The sequence below is a fragment of the Tachyglossus aculeatus genome, chromosome 6 (assembly GCF_015852505.1).
Source record: "Tachyglossus aculeatus isolate mTacAcu1 chromosome 6, mTacAcu1.pri, whole genome shotgun sequence".
In the NCBI taxonomy this organism is placed as follows: domain Eukaryota; kingdom Metazoa; phylum Chordata; class Mammalia; order Monotremata; family Tachyglossidae; genus Tachyglossus; species Tachyglossus aculeatus.
In genome coordinates this window covers 58,650,545-58,674,186 of record NC_052071.1, presented here as the reverse complement: position 1 = coordinate 58,674,186, position 23,642 = coordinate 58,650,545, and the positions used below count along the sequence as shown (strand labels likewise).

Here is a 23,642-nt window from a genome sequence, read left to right as displayed (position 1 = left end):
AAAGCAATCCCTGTTCATTCGTTCATTTAATCGTATTTATTGAGAAGCAGCGTGGCTCAGTGGAAAGAGCCCGGGCTTTGGAGTCAGAGGTCATGGGTTCAAATCCCGGCTCCGCCAACTGTCAGCTGGGTGACTTTGGGCAAGTCACTTCACTTCTCTGGGCCTCTGTTCCCTCATCTGTAAAATGGGGATTAAGATTGTGAGCCCCCCGCGGGACAACCTGATCACTTTGTAACCTCTCCGGTGCTTAGAACAGTGATTTGCACATAGTAAGCGCTTAATAACTGCCATTATTATTATTATTATTATTGAGCACTTACTGTGTGCACAGCACTGTATTAAGCGCTTGGAAAGTACAATTCGGCAATAGATAGAGACAATCCCTACCCAACAGTGGGCTCACAGTTCTACGATCGCCCATCTCCCCCAGGAAATAGGTCCCCCTTCTCGCTCCATCATCCCCCCAACATTTTTCCTCTTAAGGCAGATGGCTTTACCTGCTTGACTGCGTGATCGCTGCCTAAAGCCCCACTGGGTCCAGAGCAAACGTAGACATTGGACGGTAGATCGGGATACGAGTCCCTGGCGATGCCGGAAGAGTCCCTCATGTTGAAATAGAGAGCCCACAGAACGCCGGGCTTGTCCACCTCTTCATTTCCTGGATCGAAAGATGGAAAATAAACCGCTCAACTTCACGGAGGGAAATCGAGAGACGACGTTACTAACTGCTCAAACGGAAGCTTTGGAATCAGAATGACTACTTAGGGCGTGGATGGGAACGAGGACGGGCACAGGTGGTCTTCCAAACTCCGAACTCTTTTTCACTTGGGATGAATCTGACGTCAGTTTGGAAACTACAAGCCCAGTTGGCTCTCGGAGAATCAAAATATAGAGGAAGTGCATTGCGAGTCTCCTGCCTCACCTCTCTGAGGGTTTTTATCAGCTCCTTGCCTCCCAGGATATGACCCAATCGTATTTCCTTTCTCAGGTGGTCTGTTATCTGGAAATGCGGCCCCAAATAACGGAAAGACCGCCAACGTGCTGCGGGGAGTGTTAACTGGGTTAAGACGGTGATTAGAATATTTTAAGCAATCAATGAAAAGGACTTATTGAGCACCTACTGTGTGCAAAGCACTGTACAAATGCTTGAAAAAAATCAGCAGCGCTAGAAGACACCATCCCTGCTGACAATACCCCTTTAATTTTGCATCAGGATGATTACATTCACAAAAAGTTGGCACCCTAAGGAGAAAGCCTGGGAAACTGAAAAGCCCGTAAGACTGATAAATGCTCCTGGAAGCAAGAGACTCATCAGGCTTTGACCTTAACATCTTTGGATGGCTCGAGAATTCCTTCATCCTTCTCAGGGGTCAGCTGGCAGCTAGGAAGGGAGATGGCTGTGTTGCCAACTTGTATTTCCCAAGCGCTTAGTACAGTGCTCTGCACATAGTGAGCACTCAATAAATACGATTGATGATGATGATGGCTGGACAGAAGAGATGGGAACTGGAAATGTCTCAAGCCATCAATACCACAAGGACACAGCGGGTTGCAGGGATTTGGCTGGAGGTCTTACGTTGGCTCCGGGAGCAGAGATCTGTCTCCGAACCTAGATGGTCTCCTCCTCCGGTCTCTGAGGAGATACATTTTTTTCTTTGAATGGTATTTAATAATAATAATGATAGTATTTGTTAAGCGCTTACTATGTTCAAAGCACTGTTCTAAGCGCTGGGGAGGTTACAAGGTGATCGGGTTGTCCCACGGGGGGCTCACAGTCTTAATCCCCATTTTACAGATGAGGGAACTGAGGCCCAGAGAAGTTAAGTGACTTGCCCAAGGTCACAGAGCAGACCAGTGGCGGAGTAGGGATTAGAACCCACGACCTCTGACTCTCAAGCCCACGCTCTTTCCACTGAGCCACACTGTTGAACACATGGACTGTGTTCAACCTGATTAGCTTGCGGCTCTCCCATGGCTTAGGACAGTGCCAGATGTATAGTAAGCAGTTAATAAATACCACAAAAAGAGGGGCCTCAGAGGTGTTTCTTGGGAAAAATGAGTCATTCTGTAAGGACAAATTACTTTCATTTTGGAAGAATGGGCCTCTGGAATGATAATGATTCTATGTATTTTACATATGTTAACCTCTAGACTGTAAGTTCCTTGAGTGCAGGGAAGGTGTCTATCGCACTCTGTTCTACTATACTCTCCCAAGCACTTAGTTCCGTGTTCTGCACGTGGTAAGCACTCAGTAAATACAATCAAAAGATTGATTGATAATGCCTGGCCACACAAATGATGAGAAAAAGTTTGAGAAAAATGGAAACAAATGGAATTCTAGAGGATAAAATGCCTCCCTTGAGGATGGATGTCTTGAACAATATATGTATATATATATATATATATATATATGTATATATGTTTATATATGTATATATGTTTGTACATTTTTTTACTCTATTTATTTATTTTATTTGTACATATCTATTCTATTTATTTTATTTTGTTAGTATGTTTGGTTTTGTTCTCTGTCTCACCCTTTTAGACTGTGAGCCCACTGTTGGGTAGGGACTGTCTCTATATGTTGCCAATTTGTACTTCCCAAGCGCTTAGTACAGTGCTCTGCACATAGTAAGCGCTCAATAAATACGATTGATGATGATGATGATGATATATATACACACATACACATAAAACCCCAAATTTAGTACATATACACACATGCATATTAAGTGTCTGTCTCCTCCTCTGGACAGTAAACTCCTTGTGGGCAGGAATCATGTCTACCAACAATACTGTATTGTACATTGTCCCAAATGCTTAGTACAGTGCTTTGCAAGTGCTTAATAAATTCATTCACTCAATCATATTTATTGAGCGCTTACTGTGTGCAGAGCACTGTATTAAATGCAATAAATACCACTGATTCACTGAATGATTGATATTAATTGATTGATATCCCCAAGAACAGGCTTTAACATCCTTCCCACGTAATTTACAACAATAAACGAAAGCCATCGGGCAGGAAAAATCCAGGCCCGGTCCGGAGAAGAGGCGCTTTAATGTATTAGAAAAGTTCCCATCGGTTCGTAAAGTTGCTTGTTCTTCAGTTACGGCAGGAAAATGAATGGAGCCCTCCCTTCCAGGTGACTTTGCCTCTTTGACCTGCCATGGCCCACTGCACACTTTATCTGGTGATTCATTTTCAATAACTCCAACAGTATTTGTTCTGACATTTTAATTAAAATACGGCCACTACCTCATCCTGATGATGAAAAGGCCCGAGCGGTAGAGGGGGTGGAGGCGAAGGGGTGGGGAGGGAGGAGGACGGGCTATGGCGCACCTGAGGAGCCCTCTGATTGAAGAACCAACCAAAGAATTCCTGTCAGGCCCTTAACACCTCGCCAGCTGAAATGGGATCCCTTCAAACAGTGACATTATGGAAGGGAATAGTTCTCAGAGGCTCACCAGCTGCTGAGAAACCAAAAATCCTTTCGCGACCATCCTTTTTCTCCAGTTTTATTTCTCCTTTTTTTCTCAATAGAAAAAGTGTAAGTTTTTTTTTTTTTTAATGGATATTCCCGAGAGTGGCGCCTTGTTTCGAGAACATTCTGCCCTGACAGTTCTGGCCCGCTTGAATCTCCAGGCCAAACAAACAAGTATCAGAACCCGGAGGATAAATGAAGGGGGAGAAAGTTCAGTATTTACGTAAGTGCGGCTTGCACCAAATTAAATAACCACGAGAATAATAGTCTGATTCGCAAAATGTAACTGAAGAACCATCTACAGTCGAGAGCTTTAGCAACAACTGCGGATATTTATGAAGTTTAAAAACGGGGAAAAGCTATTGGAGGCTTAGGGGCGGTGGGAGAGGTGAGATGACCGCAGGCCATGAGAACTCTGCCGATTTACGGACTTCGTCCTGGCTCATCCCAAAAGGCCTTGGCGTTTTGCTCGAGAGGGGAGTGTCTGTCCTCCCAACGGCCTGAACAAGGGGAGTGGCTCACATGAAGAACGGGGAATAAATCAATCCACCTGTTTATTGAGCGCTTACTGTGTGCAGAGCACTGTACTAAGTGCTTGGGAGGGTACAATTGAACAGAGTTGGTAGACATGTTCCCTACAAGCGTGCACGCATGGTGGGAGAAGGATACACCATCGTGAGCAGGGATGCTACCACTCACCATTGTTGGGAAGGGACTGTCTCTATCTGTTGCTGAATTGTACTTTCCAGGAGCTTAGGACAGTGCTCTGCACACAGTAAGCACTCAATAGGTACGACTGAATGAATGAATGAAGGGTTGAAGAGATGAAAGTGATTCAAGGATGGGACCTGGCAAAAGCAGGTTGTCCCACATGGGGCTCACAGTCTTAATCCCCATTTTCCAGATGAGGTAACTGAGGCACCTCAGTGCCTCACTTCACTTCACTTGGGCATCATCTGGAATGATGATGATTATGGTATTCGTTAAGCGCTTACTATGTGCCAAGCACTGTTCTAAGCACCGGGGTAGATACAAGGTAATCAGGTTGTCCCACATGGGGCTCACAGTCAATCTCCATTTTCCAGATGAGGTAACTGAGGCACCTCAGTGCCTCACTTCACTTCACTTGGGCAAGTGAAGTGACTTGCCAAAGGTCACACAGCAGACAAGTGGCAGAGCCGGGATTAGAACCCAGGACCTTTGACTCCCAAGCCCAGGTTCGTTCCACTAACCCACACTGCTTCTCGAATGGAAATGGAAGTGGAATGGAAAGCGGCTGAAACCGGAGGTAGCATGGCCTATTGGAAGAGCCCGAGACTAGGATTCGGAAAACCTAGGATTCTAATCCCAGCTCCGCCGTCTGCCTGCCGTGTGCCCATGGGCAAGTGACTTAATCTTTCTGGGCTTCTGTTTACTGGTTTGTACAGTGTGGGTGAGCTAGACGATGGACTCTCTGAGGGACAAGGACTGTGTCTAACTCACTAACCCACCCATCTGCCTTGGCTATTAGCAAATAGTGAGTCCTAATGAAGGCCACGATTAAGATGAGGATGATTCACCAGATGATAGGTGACAAGCAAAAGACTCCAAGATACTTCAAAACCTTCTAATTTTTAACCCAGATGGTTTGCATGCGCCCCAATAGCAGCAGGCGCTGCCCTTCTGGGGCAAAATCCCCAAAATTCCCAGAGGAGGGAATGCTTTTGTGTTTCTTTGGACTGAGGCAAAGTCAAGGTAGGAGGGCTAACCCTCTCCTACCTTACCTCACTCATCTCCCACTACAACCCAACCCTGACACCCCGCTCCTTTTCATTCATTCATTCAATCGTATTTATTGAGCGCTTACTGTGTGCAGAGCACTGTACTAAGCGCTTGGGAAGTACAAGTTGGCAACATACAGAGACGGTCCCTACCCAACCGTGGGCTCACAGTCTAGAAGGGGGAGACAGAGAACAAAACAAAACATATTAACAAAATAAAATAAATAGAATAAATATGTACAAATAAAATAGAGTAATAAATACATACAAACATATATACATATATACAGGTGCTGTGGGGAGGAGAAGGAGGTAAGGTGGGGGGGATCGAGAGGGGGAGGACGCCAACCTGCCTGTACCTCCATCTCATCCCTCTCTCTGACCTGGAATTCTCTCCCCGTTCCTATGCGTGGCTCTGTGGAAAGAGCCCGGGCTTGGGAGTCAGAGGTCGTGAGTTCTAATCCCGGCTCCGCCACTTGTCTGCTATGTGACTTTGGGCAAGTCACTTCACTTCTCTGGGCCTCAGTTCCCTCATCTGTAAAATGGGGATTAAGACTGTGAGCTCCACATGGGACAACCTGATCACCTTGCATGCCCCCAGCACTTAGAACAGTGCTTTGCATATAGTAAGTGCTTAATACCATCATCATCCTATCTGACAGACCACCTCTCTCGCCATCCCTGAAGCCCTGCTAAAATCACATCCCCTCCTTCCCTGACAAAGCCTTCATTTCTCCCATTTCTCCCCTTCTCCTTTGCCTACACTCTCAGATCTTACCTTCTAAGAACTTGATATTCACTCTGTCCCACCTCTCTTCAGTACACAACTCTAGATTCTCCCTTTCCCCCATCGATAATTTATGTAAATACCTGTCTCCCCCTCTAGACTTTGAGTTCCTTGCTGGCAGGGAACTCTGAATTGTTCTCTCCCGAGCACATCGTGCAGTGCGCAGCACACAGTAAGTGCTCATCAAATACCACCGATTCATGTGGAGGACACCAAATCGATGTGAAATAAAGTTACCTGGCAGTGAAACCACAGGAAGATGACTCAGCCTCATTCATTTCTCACTCTCAAAGTCTCTCAGTGCACCTAGGGCCCATGAATCCTCTAGGTGCCAACTGAACAGTGTTTTCATGAAACCAGGGCAGGCGGGTTTCGTTTGGGGCTTCAGGGCTTTGCCCTCTAGACTGGTCGCTCGTTGTGGACAGGGAAAGCGTTTACCAACTCTGCAGTATTGTACTCTCCTATGCACTTAGTACAGTATTCTGCCTACAGTAAGCGCTCAACAAGTACGATTGATTCTCTCGCAAAAGCACAATCCAAGTACTCTTCCCACAATAAACGCTCAATAAATACGACTGGCTGATTCAGGAGTTTCGAGAGAAAATGGGTTTCGAAGGTCAAGCCGCCTCTGGGCCATTAGTTGTCCAAGATCCCTTCTCCTTACCTGGCTCGGTCTCATTGTACGGGCGGAAAAGTTTCTGCACCACTGGTTCTAAATCTTCTCTTGCCGTTCCGGAGGCCGTGCAGGTCAGATGGACCAAATCTATCCGGGGATGACGGTGTCAATGGTAGAGTGAGGAGGGAGAAAAAAAAAAAAGTTAGCACCTGCTCATCCCCATTTGTTTCTGTTAATGTCTGTCTCCCCCTCTAGATGCTCATTGTGTGCAGAGCACTGTACTAAGCACTTGGGACACTACAACAATAAATGGACATGTTCCCTGTCCACAGCGAGCTTACCGTCTAGAGGGGAAGACAGAAATCAACAGAAATAAATTACATATATGCTGTGGGCCTGGAAGGGGATGAATAAAGGGAGCAAGTCAGGGTGACACAGAAAGGAGTGGGAGAAGGGGAAAGGAGGGCTTCGTCAGGGAACCTCTTGGAGGAGATGTGCCTTCAATAAGGCTTTGAAGGAGACGGGGGAGAGTAACTGTCTGTCAGATTTGAGGAGGGAGGGCATCTCAGGTCAGAGGCAAGATGTGAGTGAGGGGTGAGCGGTGAGATAGATGAGATGGAAGTACAGTGAGAAAGTTGGCATTACAGGAGCAAAGTGTGTGTATTGGGTTGTAGTACAAGACTAGAGAGGCGAGGTGGGAGGGGGCGAGGTGATGGAGTGCTTAAAACCCAATGGTTTTGAGAAGTTTTCGTTTGATGCGGAGGTGGATGGGCAACCACTGGAGTCTCTTGAGGAGTGGGGGAAACATGGCCTGAACGTATTTGTAGAAAAACCATCTGGCCAGCAAAGTGAAGTATGGACTGGAGTGGGGAGAGAATGGAGGCAAGGAGGCTGATACAATAATCAAGGCGGGATTGGATAAATGCTTGGATTAACATGGTAGCAGTTTGGATGGAGAGGAAAGGGTGGATTTTCAGCTTCCCCTCACACTGGCTTCATCAACTGATATGGTTTATTGAACACCTGCTGCGTGCAGAGCACAGCACGAAGCATTTGGAGATACAGTGGCGTTGTACTCTGATGGTTAAGTGATAAGCAGGAACTCTTTTACAGACAATAAGGGCTCAATAAATAAAGTTGATTGTTGACTTGATAAAAGCATTGGAGGAGGATGCTAGCCAACAGGAAGAGAGAAGTGTGCGAATCACCCCATAGCAAAGTGCAATCCGGAACTGGGAAACAGGCCCCGGAGAAAGTAGTCTCCAACACTGGGAAGTCCAGCGTCCGGGGCAAAGGGTAGGATGTGTCGAATAATGAAAGATGCCATAAAAGATGGTTCCCTGCTCCTTAAACTGATGAGACAGAGCCGGCAGAAGGGTACCCGGTTCTGGTGCGACAATGAAACGGGGAAAAGTTAGGGGACATAAAAAAAGGAAAAACAAACAAAAAACCCCCCAAAAGGTAAGGTGAAACAGAGGACAGGTGGGAAATACAGTTGAATATAGACCGTCGAGTTTTGTCTCTGGTGGCCAGGGAAGCTACGCTCGCTCTTGCAACATACTGATTAATCAATTGATGATTTTTATGGAGCGCTTACTAAGTGCAGAGCACTGTACTAAGCGCTTGGGAGAGAACAATACAATTAGCAGATATGTTTCCTGCTCATAATGAGCTTATAGTCAGTCACTTTTGCTCCTACTAATTCTGAAACACGTGGGTAGCTCTTTCTCCCCGCCATTTTAACAATAAAGACAGACGCACGGTGAAGTCATTATCAAATGTCGTGCAGTGGGATAAAAAAAAGGAACATTTCCCACACTTCTAGGTTGCCATGGGCCCTACCTCCACTGCGATGAGACTGAACAAAGGGAAGATGAAGCTGAACGCCATAAGGAGATGACATAATTTAATGGCTAAGAGGCACTCCAGTTCTTATGGCCTTGAGAAGGCCTAATTCAAGAACTGATTTGGCCTGCTCCTTTCCTAAATTCTCTAATTTTTCCAAGAAGTAGGTTCTAGCAAAAAGAAAGAAAGAAAAAGGATATTCTTATGGATGTGACCCTTAAAAGATAATCCATTTTTTTTGGGGGGGGGGCTTGAACCACTGAGCTATAAATCACCCAAGTTCACATCATTTACTTTCGATAAAGCCCGTTTTATTACCTTTGAGGCTGTGGTGTTGAGTCGCCAAGTCTCATCAGTATATATTTTGATTATGTTTGATTTACTCAGGTATAACTGCATTAGTTACAGTGGTTGCCAACATTTGTCTTCAAGTAATTCTTCCAGCAGGAAGAACGATGAGTTTAGCTCATGATTTCATCATTACGGCCTCAATTTTTAGGGCAAGTGAAGGATTTTGGTTCCACTCAGCTAGCAATAGCGATTATGTGCCTGTCACCTATGGGATGTGATCAAGGACTAGATGTATTTGTATACTTACCTTAAGTAATTGTTTGAAGGGGAGAATCAGTCAGGTTAAAACCCATTTACAGCTAATGACTTAAAAATAACAGATTTATAGAATTTACCCGCTTTGGAATTCAGCCCCCCCCAACCCCCAACACTATATTCTTTCAATATTTTGATTTTCATTAAGCTATCAAAACTGATGAGATCATCACCGGCTGAGTCTTGAAGACAAGACAAATGTGAAATGTCCGTGCTTTTGAACGCATCAAACCAAGGACGAAGAAGAACAATGAAAAGAATCCCCAGCAAGTTTACCATTTTCAGAGTCCAGTTGAAACAGAGCGGTCTGCAACATGCGCCTTCTTAGATCACTGAGAATGACATCGATCATTTGCACTTAGTACAGTGCCTGGCACATAGTAAGCGCTTAACAAATACTATAATAATAATTTATCCTGGCTATAAACAGGGACAGAGTTAAGGGTCCTTTTAGCTTTTTAGGCCTCACTCTAAAATGAAAAAATCGGGGGAGGCGGGTGGCTCTCAGAGCCAAAATGAGTTTGATGATCTCCCTCGATTTCCCGTTATCTCGGCTTGGGACGAAGGGCAGAATTCCCTTTTGACGCGGAGAACTGATAAATCGGGATGGTCACCCAACAGGGAATGATCATCACATGATCTATCCCTTAATATATTTCTAAAGGATTGAGGGCCTTGGCCTGAAAACCACTGTTTCTCATGTTCTTCGTGACCCTACGATTTGCTTTTTGAAGTGTGATAACTTTTGAGGAAAAGGAACTCTTCCTTTAAACCTCACTAAGGAAGGAAAGATTTCAAACTTATGACTGTTGAGATAGGGTCTCAGCTATGTACGCCTATTCTTCTCCCAAGGAAAGACAGACATTCCAGAACTAAAGCCCTGGAAGGGAACCTCATTTATTAGTGGCCACAAATCTTAAAACCTGATTCACTTACTTCCACTAGGCAAACCCACAAGGACTTTCAGATTCATGCTTTTTAAAATAGTCAAAGGAGTTGGACATAGAAGTTTTCGGGGTCTTAAAGTCTCCTCTCGCCTTTCCTAGTCACTCTGATGGAAAGCTCTTTGCAATTTTGTGACCCGGGAAGTTCACAGCCACAGAAAGGAAAATGATTAACATTAGACAGAAGAAGTTGCCGTCCACTTAATAACGGTAGTTTCTGCCGTTCGGACAGAAGCGTGTCCGGGCCGGAGAGAAGCCAGGGAGGACGTTAATTTCATTTAGTGACAACAACAGATACGGAGATTTCCCGAGGGCTTCCGAGTGTCTCCCCTCAGGGAATCCACTGGAAATTAGACAGCAAAAACCAGCAGTGAAATGAATATCTTTCTGGCAAACCCTTCAAAACACCTGAAATTGAATTAAAAAAAAAAGGCTCGGAGGGCGGTATAATGAAATTGTATTGGATGGATCAGAGGAGTTGGCTCAGACGATGATGACCTCACCGGATGGCTGGGGCCACAAGTGCACAGGCCTGGGAATCAGAGACCCAACTTCCAGTCCAGGCTCTGTCACTAGCCAGCTTTGTGACCTTTGGGAAGTCACTTAACGTCTCCACGCCTCAGTTTCCTCATCTGTAGAATGGAGATAAAATACCTCTTCTCCCTCCCTCTTAGATTGAGGGTCTCAGGTGGGAGATGGGCTGTGGCCCTTCCTGGTGTAATAATAATAATGGTGGCATTTGTTAAGTTCTTATTATGTGCGAAGCACTGTTCTAAGCGCTGGGGGGGATACAAGGCGATCAGGTTGTCCCACGTAGGGCTCACGGTCTTAATCCCCATTTTACAGATGAGGGAACTGAGGCACAGAGAAGTTAAGTGACTTGTCCAAGGTCAACAGATGACAAGTGGCAGAGCCGGGATTCGACTCCAAAGCCCGTGCTCTTTCCACTGAGCCACGAATGCTCTCCGAGCGGAAAGAAGTTGGTTGGGAGCGGAGAGTTGAAAGGCCACTTTGGTGACAGTGCTAATGGTCTAAAAGGACCGATAGATACATAGCTGTACTTAATGTTCCGAGATGAAGGTACAGATAGAGAGACTGGATCCGAGTGTACGTGGGTGACTGAAAAGGCAGCTGGGACTCTCCTACGGAATAAGAAACCTAATGTAGAAAAGAAGGACAGATCCAGAAAGGAAGGAGGACCCGATGATGGGTAAATTCCTGCTTCCCTGACATGGATTACTATGGGAGGGAGGGAGCTTTTTCTCCACTGAGGCCATCTGAATTCTGCCACGGTCCCTCGGACTGGGAATCCCCCTTGGGATGGGGAGTGGGCCTTGCCTGATCATCTTGTATCCAAGCCAGTACCATGCTTGACATGTAGGAAGTGATGATATATTGACGATTTGTACTTCCTAAGCACTTAGTATAGTGCTCTGCACACAGTAAGTGCTCAATAAATACGACTGAATGAATGAATGAATGATGATGGTATTTGTTAAGCGCTTACTATGTGCCAAGCACTGTTCTAAGCTCTGGGATAGATACAAGGTAATCAGGTTGTCCCACGTGGGGCTCACACTCTTAATACCTATTTTAAGATGAGGTAACTGAGGCCCAGAGAAGTGAAGTGACTTGCCCAAAGTCACACAGCTGACTCAATAGTAAGCGCTCAATAAATACGATTGATTGATTGATTGATTGATTGGCCGAGCCGGGATAAGAACCCACGACATCGGACTCCCAAGCCCGGACTCTTTCCCCTTAAGCCATGCTGCTTCTCAATTGCTAAACGAATGTCACTACTATGAGTATTTAAAAATCCGACGGATGTGTGTGTGTGTGTGTGTGTTTGTAGCTCATTGTGGGCAGGGAATCTGTTTATTGTATTCTTCCAAGTGCTTAGTACAGTGCTCTGCACATGCTAAACACTCAATAAATACGACTGTCCGAATGAAATAATTAGACACTGTCTCTCGACAGGAAGAAGGGCTGTCCAGTTTTAGGAGATGCTGAACATACCGAGGATGAATCAACGGGGGCAAATGTTTCCTTGATCATCAGTGACTTATTCCAGCATCTTTTTCTCTCTGCCGTTTCTTTTTATTTTAATGGCATTTGTTGAGCACTGACTTTGAACCAGGCACTATACTAAGCGATGGGGTAGACACAAGGTTGGACACAGTCCACGTTCCACAGGGGCTTCCCATTTTGCAGATGAGGCGACTGAGGCACAGAGAAGTTCAATGACTTCCCCAAGGTCAGGCAGCAGACAAGTGCCCTTTGGTTCCCTCCTCTCCCCCGCAATCGTTACCCGCCCGGCCGAAGAACAATGCACCTGAATGGGCAGCGGAATCGACTCTACTTACGGGTGCCCTTCATACATGTCATCGTGGAGGAACACAGCTCGACGACCCGAACGGCCGGGTTCCCCGCCTCCTCCGGGGGAACCATCAGAATGGAAATCTGCAAAGGACACGCAGGGAACATTACACACGCCGTTACACGCCCGTTTCAATCTTTCGCCGTGGCTCACCGCCAAGCTGAGGGTCTCTTTCGACACTTAAATGGATGCTTAAAAAAATAAATAAATGAAAATGATTTTAAAAACCCACCTCGGCACGGGAGGTTTTTCACCCAGGAACTGTTTTCGACGCAGAAAACAAATATGCAGGCGTGCTTCTTAATATCAAATATTTATATTGCCCCCATAAAAATATCCACCCTAAGGCTGTCAGTCAATTCAGTGAACATTTCAGCAATCTTTGAAAATAGCTTGGGAACTTTCTCTCCATATGGTTTTCTAAATTACCATTAGGAACGGGAATTCACCAACCTTAGCTTTTGCAATCTACATAACTTTACAGTTTAGGGTGTTAGGGTTTTTTTTAAAAAATACATATATTTCGAGCCTCAGTAATGCCTAAAAAACGGCTGGGGATTTCTGAATAAATATAGACGCCAGCCACCGCGATTCCCGTTTCTCCAGACGGAGATGACTCCCGACACGCAGGAACAACAAATGACGTACGGCTTCAAAGGGAATGGCTTTAAAATTCATTTGCTGGCTCCGTTCAAGAAACTCAGCCCGTTGCCCATACCCATGAGAGCTGGGGAGGAGAAGCCAAAGTGTTGGCAAATAATACCCGCTGCGGTGTGGGAGATTGGGTCAGGACATCTTAGCCATAACACCTTTGCTTCCTCAGCTAGTTGGAGATCAGCTCTTAGGCTTTCTCGGCTGCTATTGTTCCGAGAGGCAGAGGCCTCCTTTTTAAGAACAGTGTCCACCCCCTAGCCCCCCACAACCCCAAACTATCCCATGCAAAACCCCTCACCCACAAAGGGGTCCCCGTTTGCTAACGTTTTAGTCTGGAGAAATTGGAACCGCGGTGACTTGCATTTATATTCATTCGGAAATCTCCAGTCGTTTTTTAGGCATTACTGGTGCTCGAGAAATATATGTTGTTGTTTTTTTTAAATATACCACCTTAAACTGTAAAGTTGTGTAGATTACAAAAGCTAAGGTTAATAATGGCATTTATTAAGCGCTTACTATGTGCAAAGCACTGTTCTGAGTGCTGGGGAGGTTACAAGGTGCCCCGAGTCACCCAGCTGACAAGAGAAGCAGCGTGGCTCAGTGGAAAGAGCCTGGGCTTTGGAGTCAGAGGCCATGGGTTCAAATCTGGGCTCCGCCAATTATCAGCTGTGTGACTTTGGGCAAGTCACTTAACTTCTCTGTGCCTCCGTTCCCTCATCTGTAAAATGGGTATTAAGACTGTGAATCCCCTGTGGGACAACCTGATCACCTTGTAACCTCCCCAGCACTTAGAACAGTGCTTTGCACATAGTAAGTGCTTAATAAATACCATCATCATCATCATCATCAAGGTGATCAGGTTGTCCCATGGGGGGCTCAAAGTCTTAATCCCCATTTTACAGATGAGGGAACGGAGGCACAGCGAAGTGAAGTGACTTGCCCAAAGTCACACAGCTGACAAGTGGCAGAGCTGGGATCTGAGCCCATGACCTCTGACTCCAAAGCCCGGGCTCTTTCCACTGAGCCACGCTAAGGTTGGTCACTTCCCACGCCTAATGCTAATTTAGAAAACCATATCACACACAAAAGCCTTCCCCCACAAAGGGGTCCCCTTGGCTAACACTGGGCTGATTCCAAACCCCCAAAATATCTGGGCTGATCCTGGTGACCCCCTAATACCACACCGGTAAGGGATTTTTGAATCACTGGGGAGCTCAAATCTGGGGGGGCGGGTGTCAGTGCGCCGAAGACCCCGAGTTGACTCCTTCTACGCTTCTCCCACCGCACCACTGGGCAGTAGGAGGGCCGATGGATAACTTGGAGAGCACAGAAATCATTGGGGAATGGGGAGTGAGAGAGAGAAATGGAGAGAGGGAGAGACAGAGAAAGACAGAGCGAGAGAAAGAGGTGTGTTTGTGTGTGTGTGTGTTTTGTGCAGCCAAGCCATTAATCTCTCCTTAATACGAGAAGCAACATGGCTCAGTGGAAAGAGCCCAGGCTCTGGAGTCCAAGGTCATGGGTTCAAATCCCAGCTCTGCCAACTGTCGGCTGTGTGACTTTGGGCAAGTCACTTAACATCTCTTTGCTTCTGCCACATCTGTAAAATGGGGATGAAGACTGTGAGCCCCCCCCCCGCCCAACCTGATCACCTTGTAACCTCCCCAGCGCTTAGAACAGTGCTTTGCACATTGTAAGCGCTTAACAAATACCATCATTGTTATTATTCTTACTATAATGGACACACTAGCACCATCCATTAAGTAGCTTGGCTGCAGAGACTGCTGCCTCTTTCTCTCAGCAGGCCCGGGGTGCAGAAACCATGCCTGGGGTTCAGTGAGCCACACACATCAGGAAGCCGGGAAGATCCCCACACGGGAAGTATCTCTTCGGTGACCGGGAAGCGGAAAGTCCAGTTGTCCAATTACCTGCTGGTCCGATTCCGCCTTCATCACTGACCCATCTGTAATGAGCACAGCCCTGGAGATCTGTCTGCAAGGGACGGGACAGAAAGTCAGTCAGTGTCAGCAGGGACGGTTCAACCACGGGTCAGTCAGTCGATTGTATTTATCGAGCGCTTACTGTGTGTTGAGCACTATACCATGCGCTTGGGAGAGTACGGTTTAACGATATAATAGACACATTCTCGGCCCACAACGAGCTTACGATTTAGAGGTTCCCAAGGGGCTAATCCAAAGGTGAACAGGCTTCTCCTGCCCAAGAGGCTAGTGGCCTCAGAGGCAGCGGCCTGTGTTTCCCTAAGGAAATCCTACTTCCAGCCCAAATCATGCCCTTTTCTGATTACTATTTCTACTGGTTCAATTCATTCATTCAATCGTATTTATTGAGCGCTTACTGTGTGCAGAGCACTGCACTAAGCACTTGGGAAGTACAAGTTGGCGACATATAGAGGCGGTCCCTACCCAAAAACGGGCTCACAGTCTAGAAGACTGTCACAGTCTTCTGTCACAGTCTAGAAGTCACACACCTGTCAGCTGCGTGACTTTTGGCAAGTCACTTAACTTCTCTGGGCCTCAGTGACCTCATCTGTAAAATGGGGATGAAGACTGAGAGGCCCCCGTGGGACAACTTGATCACCTTGTAACCTCCCAGCGCAACAGTACTTGGCACATAGTAAGCGCTTAATAAATGCCATTATTATTGTTAAGTAGGTGTACGATATATAATTATGTTTTGATCAGAGCTGCTGAAATGATACAGGAACACAAATCCCCAAAGAAAATAATGTAATTGATTTGGGTCCCAAGACGGGGGCTTGTCTTTGTGAGCCATAGGTGGTTTTTGTGTTTATTTGAGAAGCAGCACAACCTGGTGGAAAGAGCACGGGCTTAGAAGTCAGAGGACCTGGGTTCAAATCTTGGTTCTGCCAAATGCTAGCTGTGTGACTTTGGGCAAGTCACTTAACTTCTCTGGGCCTCAGTGACCTCATCTGTAAAATGGGGATGAAGACTGGGAGCCCCCTGTGGAACAGCCTGATCACCTTGTAACCTCCCCAGCGCTTAGAACAGTGCTTGGCACATAGTAAGCGCTTAATAAATGCCATTATTATTATTAAGTAGGTGTACGATATATATTTGTTTTGGTCAGAGCTGCTGAAATGATACAGGAACACAGACCCCCACAGAAAATAATGTAATTGATTCGGGTCCCAAGACGGGGGCTTGTCTCTGTGGGCCATAGGTGGTTTTTGTGTTTATTTGAGAAGCAGCACAACCTGGTGGAAAGAGCACGGGCCCAGAAATCAGAGGACCTGGGTTCCAATCTTGGTTCTGCCAAATGCTAGCTGTGTGACTTTGGGCAAGTCACTTGACTTCTCTGTGCTTCAGTTCTCCGGTCCTTCCTCCTGCTTAGACTGTGAGCTCCAAGCGGGACAAGGACTCTGTCCCACCTAAGATTATTACCTCCCCAGGTGTCATTCCCCAAATGACTAGGCTTCTGAGATTCCTCAGTAATGGCAGGAAAGGTCCATTCTGAATCCACACTGACTTGTGTAAATAGGGCCAAGGAGGTTTAATAAAGAAGTATAACTCTTTTTTTATGGTATTTGTTAGGTGCTTACTATGTGTCAAGCACTGATCTAAGCTCTGGAGTAGATACAAGGTAATCAGGTTGTCCCACCTGGAGCTCACAGTCTTAATCCCCATTTTACAGATGAGGGAACTGAGGCTTAGTGGAAACTGAGGCTTAGTGGAAAGACCCCGGGCTTGGGAGTCAGAGGACGAAGGTTCTAAACCCGGCTTTGCCACTTGCATGCTGAATGACTTTGGGCCAGCCACTTAACTTCTCTGTGCCTCAGTTACCTCATCTGTAAAATGGGGATTAAGACTGTGAGCTCCAGGTGGGACAACCTGATTACCTTGTATCTACTCCAGCGCTTAGAACAGTGTTTGACACATAGTAAGCACCTAACAAATACCATAAAAAAGAGTTACACTCCTTTATTAGACCTTCTTGGCCCCATTTACACAAGTCAATGTGGATTCAGAATGGACCTTTTAGACTGTGAGCCCACTGTTGGGTAGGGACTGTCTCTATATGTTGCCAATTTGTACTTCCCAAGCGCTTAGTACAGTGCTCTGCACATAGTAAGCGCTCAATAAATACGATTGATGATGATGATGATGACCTTTCCTCCCATTACTGAGGAATCTCAGGAGCCTAGTTATTTGGGGAATGACACCCGGGGAGGTAATGATCAGTGACATTTATTGTCTTGTACTTGTACAAGTATATGTCTTGTCTTGTACAAGTCCAACTTGTACTTCCCAAGCGCTTAGTACAGTGCTCTGCACACAGTTAGCGCTCAATAAATACGATTGATTGATTTATTGGGCGCTTACTGTGTTCAGAGCACTTGTACTAAGCACTTGGGAAAGCTATTAACACAGTTGGTAGACAAGTTCCCTGCCCACAAGGAGCTTATAGTCCAGAAGGCGAGACAGTCACCGAAATAAGTTACATATACGGACATAAGTGCTGTGGGATGCAGCTGGTTTTTGATTTAAGTTGCAGGATGAAGCGCTTAGTACAGTGCTCTGCACACAGTAAGCGCTTAATAAATACGATTGATTGAACGAATGAATGATGAGCTGTGATAGCTTTTTGTTTCCTTTGCCAATTTACCGGTTGTGAACAGGATGGGCAGAGACAATAAAATTTAGAAGGGCAACATACAGAGAGATTGGAAGAATAATTGACCAGTGTAATCTCTACATAAATGTTTCTGCAGAATGCCATATTCACACTTTGGGTCAGGAGAGCTGTTGAAAGTAAAAAACATAACACTGTCATTTCTCCTGGCCTTACCCATACTGCACCGGCGAGCAGCTTTTCTCCGGAAGGTAACTATCTTCCACAATGAAATAGTTGGAATTTATTCTTTGGCCAAAATGATCGATAACCGCTTTGCACCTATAAAAACACGCAGAAAAAAAAGGGTCCAAAGTTACTCAGGAGCATGAATAATATTTCCTAATTTAGGTCTTGGTTCTAGCTGTTTTATAAGGTTGTGAGGCTTCTTCTATTTATATTGATGCTATTGATGCCTGTTTACTTGTTTTGATGTCTGTCGCCGCTTTTCTAGAATCTGAGCCCACTGTGGGCAGTGATTGCTAAATTGTACTTTCCAAGCGCTTAGTACAGTGCTCTGCACACAGGAAGTGCTCAATAAATATGATTGAATGAATAATGTCCTGAGGTGCTTAGTTCAGTGCCTCACACTTGGTAGGTACTCAATAAATGTCACATCCCCAAAAGATGCTCTATCATTTTCTCCCCACATGGTTATTACCTTACCTCCTTCCTCCTCATCTTACCTCCTTCCCTTCCCCACAGCACCTGTATATATGTATATATGTTTGTACATATTTATTACTCTATTCATTTATTTTGCTTGTACATATCTATTCTATTTATTTTATTTTGTTAGTATGTTTGTTTTGTTCTCTGTCTCCCCCTGTTAGACTGTGAGCCCACTGTTGGGTAGGGACTGTCTCTAGATGTTGCCAACTTGTACTTCCCAAGCGCTTAGTACAGTGCTCTGCACACAGTAAGCGCTCAATAAATACAATTGATTGATTGATTATTAACCTGCAGAATGAGGTCCTGTGATTTAGCCAACCACACTGCGTGTCAAGCTACAGTAAAGCGAAATGGAGCAATGGAGCAAGAATTTGCACTGTTCAATGACGCGCTGCCTGGATCCTTCGAAACTTTCCGTAGCCGACGTGGAGGGCCAGCTGAATCTACTCACGGTAAGCCCGGTGGAAGATCCAGGGGGACAGTGTGACTTTGGGAAAGTCACTTTGCTTCTCTGTGCCTCCTTAACCTTGATGGGGGTTAAGACTGTGAGTCTCCTATGGGACACGGACTGTGATGTTCATTCAATTGTATTTATTTATTGAGCACTTGCTGCATGGAAAGCACCGTACTAAAGCACTGTGCAAAGCATTGGACTATACTGTGTCCAAACTGATTATTTTGCATCTACCCCAGTGCTTAGTGGCACACAGGAAGCGCTTGAAAAATACCACAAAAAAAAGAAAAAAAGAGAAGGTCCTGGTGAAAATGAATGCTGCATTTGCCCCTCCCTCCTCACCATGTGACTCTGGACTTTATCTCTTACTGTGCCAGGAGAGTCCTTGGATGTATCACCGGCCAGAGCCGAAACAAGAAACCAGAACTCATCCCACTCTGGAGTGCTAATGATGGAATTATTATTATTATTTTTAATGGTATTTGTAAAGTGCTTACTATGTGTCAAGCACCGCTCTAAGCGCTGGGGCAGGTGGGACCACGATGGAATTATTATTATTATTTTTAATGGTATTTGTAAAGCACTTACTATGTGTCAAGCACCGCTCTAAGCGCTGGGGCAGGTGGGACGCCCGGTGAGCTCACGGGCAAGTAGGAGGGAGAACAGGTATTGAAACCCCATTTTACAGTTGAAGGAACTGAGTCACAGAGAAGTTAAGCGACTTGCCGAAGGTCACACAGCAGGCAAATGGCGGGGCTGGGATTAGAACTCAGGTCTCTGGCTCACGGGACTGTGTTCCATCGACTACACTACACGGATTCCCGATGGTAGAACGTCCTGATATCAAAATGTCACGCTGTCAAGACGGCTCTGACCTGCCTGCTCTTCCCTTGAACTCTCCCTGGGTCGTGATGAAATCACTCTCCCCAAAGATCCCGCTACCAGTTCAAAAGACGAGACATCTCGACACCGGGGTGGGATTATTTTCAAATAAACCAAATCAGGATCACACTGTTATCGACGGGTGGAAGCATCACCACGGACAAAGGGAACTACGTCTCAACTGTCGAGGGGCGGGCTTCCCCAAGTCAGACATAACCATCAGAAAAGCTAGGGTTTGGACAAGTAAATCCACACAAAGGCAAAAAACAAAACGGGATTCAGTGTTCGGGAAATGATCACCGGGTCCCGGAGAAATGCAATAATTTGTAGACTGTGAATGCTAAAAGCAGAGTGATGAGCAGTTAGGAACGAAGCCAGCAAAATGATAAAGGATTTAGGATCCAGTGGTGGTGAGTCTTGCACAGGTTAATCAATTAGTTAATCAATTAGTAGCATTTATTCACTCTATCGTACTTATTGAGCACTTACTGTGTGCAGAGCACTGTACTAAGCGTTTGGAGGAGAACAATACCACAGAATTAGCAGACGGGTTCTCTGCCCATAACTCTCGGACTTCTAAATATCACAACAGCATTATTAAGTGGTTATTATATGTCAAGCACTGCTCTACGCGCTGGCGAAGATATAAGTTAAATAGGATGGACCTAAAAAGACCTTTAATCAAGTGCTCTGCAAATTTGAAATGAATCCCCGAACCCACGATTCCGCCTAGAAATATTCTGGAGGATATTGAAGCCCCTTTTCCCGACGTGAAGCGTCGACTAAGTTCCCAGAGAGCCAAGTTTTTGGTTTTGTCTAGTCTTCCTTAGAATTAGGAATGGAATGCCGTTGGGGAATGCCGTTAAAATCAAGAAGTGAGCCAAGTTGGATGCGTTTGCTCGATAATCATGACCCCTTGCATCGTTTGGGACACAGGTTGCTGTTTTCTTAATGCTCTGAAAGGGAAAACGGTTGATTAAACGTCATGTTATATCACTCACGAGCGGTAAAAGCTACCAAAGCCTTTTTATTTTGGGGTTAAGTGTTTCTTTCTCGCTCTCTTTTGTTCAGGAAGAGCTATCTGGTCATATGTTTGATAATGTTTTAGGGGGCTGGGGGGCGGCGGGAGGAGGGGGATAGTGCTTCTTTTAATATCAGTTTCCACTTTGCTTCAAAGGCTGATCATAAGGAGATTTCTTTCAAGTGCAGTTTCCAAATAAGGAAAACACTTATGCACTGACATTATCAGGTCTCTGTCATCTGATATGTGTTGGGACAATGAATCATACAGAACCCTCCATTGACCTTCTTTCAATGTGTCTAGATAAAAGGATGAAAATTAGAATCCATCTCCTTGCAGTGCCACAAGTTATAAATGTACTTTATAGGGCTCATTATCCAAACTAATGGACTACAGGCGACATCCTTGAAATGGACTTACTAGCACTGACAAAGCCAGTCTGCAATATTTCAGGAACAATATGTAAATGACTGTGTGTTTGCTATATCTTTTTATTATGGAAATATAAATTTCCATTTGTCACAGCTTCTCAGTTAGGGGCCAGAATTATTTTAGTGGAAATGCACTTATACTCTCCTCCACATAAAACGCGAGCAATTATTTTTAATGCAACCACATTTGAAATATACTCAGATAAATTAAAATAGTCTAAATCTTTCTCGTATCGGCCAAATAAGCAGGATCTAAGCATTAAGAGAGAGAAGACCAACACAGGAGGCTGATAGTGAGGGGAATTCAATTTGTATTTCCCTAAAGACAGGGCGTGATATACTGATACTTCATGGATATACAGTGAACCGCTGCGATAGTAAGTCCATAATGGCTAGCAATGCAGTAATTCTTAACCAATTAACCCTCTTTACCTACACGAGTCACACTACATTACCTGTTTATGGCCTCCTTTTTTTTTTTTTAACCTTCCACCTTCCTTCCCTTCCCTGCTCACTAAACTCGAGTTCTTCTTTTTATAAAATACTTACTTCTCCCGAGGAGGAGCAGGGAGATACCTTGTGCTACGAAAAAGTTTTTCATACAGGACAGAGAAATGACCCACTTCGCCTCTGGAGGTTGCTTATTTTCAAAGGCTTGTAAATCAGCCTTTGAGGAGAGGATCCTTTCCGCTGCCAAAGAAACTTCCAGAAAGCGATTCCTGGGTCTTCTCTGCTGTGGGGGCCTTTGAGCCGCCTTCCTAGCTCACTCATCCACTCCCTGTAGCTCGAGACTGTGAGCCCACTGTTGGGTAGGGACTGTATATGTTGCCAATTTGTACTTCCCAAGCGCTTAGTACAGTGCTCTGCACATAGTAAGTGCTCAATAAATACGATTGATGATGATGCGGGCAGGGAATATGTCCGCCGACTCTGTTATATTGGTACATTGTTCTCTGCCAGGTGCTTAGAACAGAGTTCGGCATACGGTAAGCGCTCAATAACCGATCGATTGACTGCAGCCACGGCGGCCACGGCGATCCGACCCCCAACCACCCTGTCGCCGCACCAAATCCTCTCCCGATCGTCACACTTGGATTTGTGTCTCCCTTCTTTGTGCATCGCGGATGCCCTTGGGTCTCACCCCCTTAAAGCACTTCGACACTCACTCCTCCTCCAGCGTACATTTACACGTCTATTTGTAATTATTTTAATCGTGTTTTCCTCCTCTAGTCTATAAGCTTCTTGAGGCAGGGATCATGTTTACTTCCTTTTTTTTAATGAAACTTGTTAAGTGCTTACTATGTGCACAGCGCAGGACTAAGCCTTGGAGCAGATACAGGCTAATCAGGCTGGACACAGTCCATGGTCCACATAGGGTTCACAGTCTTTATCCCCAAGTACCCTGTCGCTATTCCAAATCCTCTCCCGATCGTCACACTTGGATTTGTGCCTCCCTTCTTTGTGCATCGTGGATGCCCTTGGGTCTCACCCCCTTAAAGCACTTCGACACTCACTCCTCCTCCAGCGTACATTTACTCGTCTATTTGTAATTATTTTAATCTTGTTTTCCTCCTCTAGTCTATAAGCTTCTTGAGGGCAGGGATCATGTTTACTTTCTTTTTTTTTAATGAGATTTGTTAAGTCCTTACTATGTGCAGAGCACAGGACTAAGCCCTGGGGCAGATACAGGCTAATCAGGCTGGACACAGTCCATGGGGCTCCCAGTCTTAATCCCCATTTTGCAGATGAGGAAACTGAGGCTCAGAGAAGTTAAGTGGCTTGCCCGTGATCACACACCAGACAAGGGGCGGTGCTAGGATTAGAAGCCAGGTTTTCTGACTCCCCAGCCTGTGCTTTATTCCCTTTATTCCCGAGAGCCAAGTTTTTGGTTTTGTCGAGTCTTCCTCTGAATTAGGAATGGAACTAATAGTCCGTTAGTCCGAGAAGGAGGGATTAAAGACATTTGGAGACTCATAGAAGGCTATGATTGACAGGACTCAGAAAAGGAAGCGCTGGCTTTATTAATTTACCCTACTATTGCTAAGAGGAGTCCCTTCTATGGATTAGCAAAAATTTCTTAGGCTGATGAAGTGTTTTGCAAAGTTCTTAATGGCAAAATGAAATAAACATGATTTAGGACTGAAACATTCCTCATGTAATTTAGGACGTCTTCTACCCCGGATCATGTTTGAAAGGAATGGGTATGGTCTTTTTAATATTTCCAACCAAATCTTCCAACATTAAACCCACTACACTTTTACCTCCAAATAAATAACTTCGAAATACCAGCCACGAAATAGACAGAAAACACGATCTTTTAAAACCTGAACAAGAACGTTCACTTCCGCATTAAAGGATCCCAGAAAAGGATTCTGAATAATGCCATCCCCATCACCTGCTATTTTGGGTTGTTGAAGAAAACAATGTCCAGCAAAGTTCTGCATGAAAAGTAAATTGG

General features: G+C 45.3%; 1 protein-coding gene across 1 annotated transcript in view; it reads right to left on the bottom strand.

The window, feature by feature from the left end:
• CHM (CHM Rab escort protein) overlaps nucleotides 1–23,642 on the bottom strand; it is a 125,395-nt gene that overhangs the window by 8,351 nt on the left and 93,402 nt on the right. The window contains exons 10-14 of the mRNA XM_038747921.1: nucleotides 17,902–18,006; nucleotides 15,003–15,066; nucleotides 12,410–12,506; nucleotides 6,697–6,795; nucleotides 498–658 (exon numbers count right to left, since the gene is read on the bottom strand). Coding sequence (XP_038603849.1) covers nucleotides 498–658; nucleotides 6,697–6,795; nucleotides 12,410–12,506; nucleotides 15,003–15,066; nucleotides 17,902–18,006 — 526 coding nt within the window. The remainder of the gene's footprint in view (nucleotides 1–497; nucleotides 659–6,696; nucleotides 6,796–12,409; nucleotides 12,507–15,002; nucleotides 15,067–17,901; nucleotides 18,007–23,642) is intronic.